Source organism: Rhea americana, unplaced genomic scaffold, assembly GCF_003343005.1.
Source record: "Rhea americana isolate MKP2758 unplaced genomic scaffold, rheAme1 scaffold_312, whole genome shotgun sequence".
In the NCBI taxonomy this organism is placed as follows: Eukaryota; Metazoa; Chordata; class Aves; order Rheiformes; family Rheidae; genus Rhea; species Rhea americana.
In genome coordinates this window covers 168,053-173,393 of record NW_028186438.1, presented here as the reverse complement: position 1 = coordinate 173,393, position 5,341 = coordinate 168,053, and the positions used below count along the sequence as shown (strand labels likewise).

At 47.8% G+C, this 5,341-nt stretch overlaps 1 protein-coding gene across 1 annotated transcript in view; it reads left to right on the top strand.

Annotated features, from left to right (window-relative positions):
- Window positions 1–3: 3 nt before the first annotated feature.
- The window catches only part of P2RX6 (purinergic receptor P2X 6), a gene marked incomplete at its 5' end in the record, with an annotated part of 16,091 nt that continues 10,753 nt past the window's right edge, over window positions 4–5,341 (top strand). The window contains 3 exons of the mRNA XM_085310175.1: window positions 4–101; window positions 228–378; window positions 1,653–1,724. Coding sequence (XP_085166301.1) covers window positions 4–101; window positions 228–378; window positions 1,653–1,724 — 321 coding nt within the window. The remainder of the gene's footprint in view (window positions 102–227; window positions 379–1,652; window positions 1,725–5,341) is intronic.

Sequence of the window (5,341 nt, the reverse complement as noted above, 5' to 3'; positions counted from 1 at the left end):
CTGCTCGACTACAAGACGGCCAAGTTCGCGCTGACGCGGAACCGGCGGGTCGGGCTGCTGCACCGCCTCCTCCAGCTCGGCGTCCTGGGCTACCTGCTGGGGTAGGGGCGGCCCCTTCCGCTCCCTGCCCTGGGCACCCGCCCCGGGCGCCCCGGAGCTGGCTCCTGCCCGCGCCGCCTGGCCCCGTCCTCGCCGTCAGTGCCCTTTGCCTCCTGTGCCGTCTCCAGGTGGGTCTTCCTGGTAAAGAAGGGCTACCAGGAAACCGACTGTGCCCCTCACGTGTCGGTGATCACCAAGCTCAAGGGGATTTCGGTCACCGAAGTCAAGGACGCTGGGAACAGGCTGTGGGATGTGGCAGACTACGTGAAGCCTCCTCAGGTACGTGCTTGCGGGGTTGTGCGCCCTCGCGGCCGGCGCCCGGGCTGACGTTTCTCCGAAATGCACGACRGAGAGACTGATGATACCTTGCTGGCATCTAACCTGCCCACCCACGTATAGCCCTAACCTTGCTCCACCAGGAGATCTTCTATGGCCCACCACAGAGGTCTTCTGCATCATTTCGCCTGGAGACCTGCAAACTCCTCTCCACCCCCATAAGCTTGTCTTTGCCTTGGACAGATCTTYCCAGCACTGCCTCTGTGTCCTCTGGAACATATCCCTGACACCAAGTCACGCAGCTGCTCTAGTGGGGATCTCTTGCTCTTCCTCTGGGGTGAAGGTGTCTTCTGTCTCTGTCAGTTCGGGGATCAACAAATGTCCTAAAACAGGCACTGATTACAGAGAAGTAAGGGGTCACTTGTGGCTGTCCCASCTCCTGCTGAGCCCAGAAGAGATGAAGGGAGGTAGGCATCCTTTAGGGAGGAGCCCAGATACCCAGGAAAGGTCTCACGTGTGAGGAGCTGCAGAACACCCTCCTGGTGGGGTGGTATCAGGGTACATGATTGCTGCAGMAATTAATGTTCCCTTTGTGCTGGTGCCACATAGGCTGAAGCCCATGTTTCTGTGGTGGCCTGGATGCCTGGTGGGGCCTGAGAGCTTTGGCCTAGTGTAACCAGACTACAGAGTTCCTGAGGCTTCAGCATAGCTTTCCTTCCAGCAAGCAGTGTGCCTACCTCTGGCCTACTGCCTTGCCCCCAGCCTTGCTTACCCCTGTTGCCACTGTCCTSCTTGTAAATACAGAGGAGCTGCTCCAAAGCACCGAAATCAATGAGAGCTTCTTAGTAGCCTTAYGACTTGAGCCTCAGTTGTGGAAGCCGAGTTCAGAAGGTGATGCTAAAAGAGTGTTGCTGGCTTCCTCCTTTGATTTCAGTGGGCTCTGCCACTGAATAGGGTGAAAATAGAGCCAAATCGGGCTCTATTTCCTCCTGCTCTGTTGTGCTGTTAATGCTTCAGCTGGTTGTCCTTCTGTAGGGGAAACTTTTCACAGATGCTGTTTGCTGTTTAATCCAAGCTTCCATCAGTGGTATKGTGGGTTTTGTAGTAAACAAGTAAAATTGTTTATAACATTTTAAAAAAGCAAATGTGAGTGCTTCACTAGCTATAGAATACAGATTCTAAATGCAAATTGGGATTGAAGTGGGGTTTGTTCTGCTTCTGGAAAAAAAAATGTTACAGTGTAAATTAAATGCTGAAAACATTTTCTTGCCTCCTAGGGAGAAAATACATTTTTTCTGGTGACCAATTTCATTGCTACAACAAAGCAAGCCCAAGGCACCTGTCCTGAGGTAAATAGTGCTTTGCTTCTTTTTAGTTCAGTGTTGTGATGGGTTTCAATTTTTAAAGCCTACCARTGTTGCTGCTTTGTAGCAGAATAGCCACTCTGGAGCAAAACTCAATGCAAGACCAGATAAAAAGGATGAGAGATTTTTATTTCAAGAAAAACCCCAATAASAACAGCAACCTAATTTCCTTCATTCTCATTGCTCCATAGATTTCACTTGCACATTCTCACTCCCTCTGTTATACTTGCATGTGCCAAGGCATATGTGTCCAAGTGGACTGGCAGAATTGCACATAGTGGCCTCAAGAGCAAGGGGCGCTAGCTATTGGATCCTTCTCGAGTTCCTGGGGTTTTTGAGGGGTGATAACCCTGTATGATGTTTGCTGCCTTTCTGCTATTTTTGGACAAAGGCAGCTCTGGAGAGTTTGAGTTGTATTGCCCTGTTGTTACTCCTTGTCTGCATTGTAGCCCTAATGCCATCAGCACTCCCATCTCCCCAGCACCTGCTACTGCCTTTCTGTTACCTATATACTTCCTTGGGTTCCACAATTCTTGATCTCTGAACTTACTGAACCATTTTCTTACTGAACCATTTTCTTACCTCTGTTTTGCCAATTTTCCTGATGCGTTTTCACACACACGATCTCACTCACAGTCCATGGATACCTGGGTCGTGTTTCCTTTATAGCTCTCTAGTATAGGAGTATCTTCTCCATCTTAGTGTCTTCTTTTGAGGAGARTAGAGCATGATGTCTAGGTAGCTTCCCAGTCAGCAGAAACTCAGTGGTGTRTGTTTTCTGAGGGAAATCTTAGCACTGAGGCTGGATTCAGGCCAACTTCTTGGACTGAACTTTTCTAGACTGAACACTGTTTGGCAGACAAAGCAAGTAGATTTTAAGCTAAACCAATATTGGCCCCTTGTGCCTCAGCCAAGCACTGTTTGTCCTAATGGTCCCTTTGGCTTTCAGTGTGGCTTGCTGAGCTGTGCACAGTGGGAGCCTGCCTCCCAGCTTACTGTTGTGCTGCCAGGCTGGATTGCTTTCTGAACACAGGCTGCAGCTGGTGGAAGAGAAAGAGGAACACCATTTTCAGCTCTGAGAAAATGATACTAATGGTCCTTCTTGGTTTTAGAATGTTGAGAACTCCTSAGCCACTGGTATCTGCACAAACATTTCCCAGTAGAAAAAATGTCCTGTAGAACATGTCAAGTCTGTGACACAGGCTGTCTCTGGCATCTCTGGTTGATTGTTTTTTTCCATGAGGCAAGCCAAGGAGACAGAGAGATCAGACTATTTCATCCCATTATAATGCTGTCGTGTATCTTAGTGCCTGTCAGGGCCTTCACCCAGTGCTGATGCGCCATAGCTGCTTAGTTCTTTGTTCTCAGGCTCTAGCTGAAATCAATGTTTGGAAGGTTAAAGCTGCAGGGACAGCTTTAACTTTGCAGGAAGTTYTGATGTTCACAGTTACCAAAGTGTTTTTCAATGGGTAGTCCAGGGAGCAAATCTGGATGGGTGTAGGGCTAGTTAATAAATATATTCCAATTCAGCCATAAGCATTTGGCTACATATACGCGTTATTGGGTGATGTTGCAGTTGGCACTGTCCAAGCTGTAAGAGTAGAGGGGACTTCTTAGGGTACTGCCTCTGGCRTGAGCATAACACAGGCTAGGTTGTTTTATAAGCTGATGTCTGCATTGAGTATACATCTGTTGCAAAGCTATGATACACCTCCTACGAATACATTCAGTCTTGATTTTGAAAACTTTGAATACCTGAAGATCCACTATTTGCAAGAAGCTTTGAAAGTTGATGGAGATGATCAAAATAGACTTAAGAGCTAGAAAACATTAGTCAGCCAATGATTCTCCATCTAGATGCAAGCTGTGGGCCTAAAGGAACATTTCACATAAATCATTGTCTTTAGCACATCCAGCTGTGCTCAGCTCTTTCGGGACCAGATGCTGCTGATRGATATGCATGTGAGTGTTACTGGTCTCAACCACAAGTAGTGCAGGACTGTGCCCTTRGGGGATGAGGGGATGGTGTTAGGTCTTGGGAGAAGCCTTGTCCTTCTTTGTTCACATTATGATACTACTGACGTTTCTCTCCAAGCAGGTTTGCTTTGCTTTCTGGCCCTTCTGATATTGGGAGCAAATGGAACGGCTGATGCTCTACAGCTGTTGAGAGCTGGGAATCAGCAATTGTTTCTGATCAAGTTTCAGAATAAAGTCATCCTCTAAACACATAGATATATTTAGATGTGTGACTCTTCTGCAGTCACAAGGAAGCCCTTGAGTCCGAAGTTTCAGGAGTTTATGCATTAAAGTACACATCTCTCCMCACAAACACTTCTTTTCTGCCCCTGTGTGAAGTCATACTTGTCCCAGGAAAACAAATGCTATGGACACKGAACTGCCTCTGAGCTGCCACAGAGAAACTGAGCTCTGCCCTCTAGGTTGGGGAAGAACTTCAGCCAGGTACTGTGAGCACTTCAGAGGTCGTCTCCTGAAAATGTGTAGTAGTTCATCTGCTTGTCAAGAAATATGTTCTAAATGCCAGTGAACTCATGAATTTCAGTCCTGTCCAAAATTTGCAATTCTTAGGAAGGCTCCTGGAAAAATATGCTGCTCCTAATTTTCCCAAACTCTTACACCTTTTTACAACAAAAAATCAGCCATGATTGAGAGCTTTAGAAGCACAGATCCAGGGCCCCATAATGCCTTTTAATTGAGTCTAATCTCTTTTGCTTCTCTCACAATGGACTCAGGGCATGTGTTACCTAGCTCTGATCATGCCTGTGGAGAATGTCAACACAGACAGATTTTTTGAGGCTGGTTTCCACTAAGAGGTAGTAGGGGAGGTGTGTTGAAACCATCTTGGCCAGGCTTTAGGCTTTCTCTAGCACCATCATAATGCTCAGAACAAGAATTTCTACTAAGGTTTGCAACTTGCATGCCCTGAACACCCAGAAGTGTCTGTGTCTGACATGCAGCACTGTTACTCAGCATGTTTCTTATTGTATGCCTTTGGGAAGGAGCTGCCATACTCATCTGCAAAAGTCTGCTATCTGGGTCCTCCTGGAGGCAGAATCATAGAATCAGTAAGGTTGGAAGGGACCTCTGGAGACCATCTAGTCCAACCTCCCTGCCCAGCWGGGTCACCTGGAGCATGCTAGGTGACTGCTGGGTTGCAGTCAGGTGGGCCTTGAATATCTCCATCCGCCAGCTCCCTCAGTACTTGTGGATGCATCCCATCAGGGCCCATAGATTTGTGGATGTCTAGCCTGCCCAGAAGATCTCTAATCCTATCCTCTTCAACCAAAGGAAAGTCTTCCCTTCTCCAGACTTTCTCCCTTACAACCAGGCTGCAGGATTCCTGAGGGCTGCCCTTAGCAGTGAAGACTGAAGCAAAGGCGGCATTCAGTAATTCTGCCTTCTCTGTATCCCTTGTCACCAGGGCCCCCGCCCCATTCAGTAGTGGGCCCACGTTTTCCCTAGTCCTCCTCTGGCTGCTGATGTATTTGAAGAAGCCCTTCCTGTTGTCCTTAACATCCCTTGCCAGACTCAGTTCCAAATGGGCCTTCGCCTTCCTCATTGCATCTCTACATACTCTGACTGCA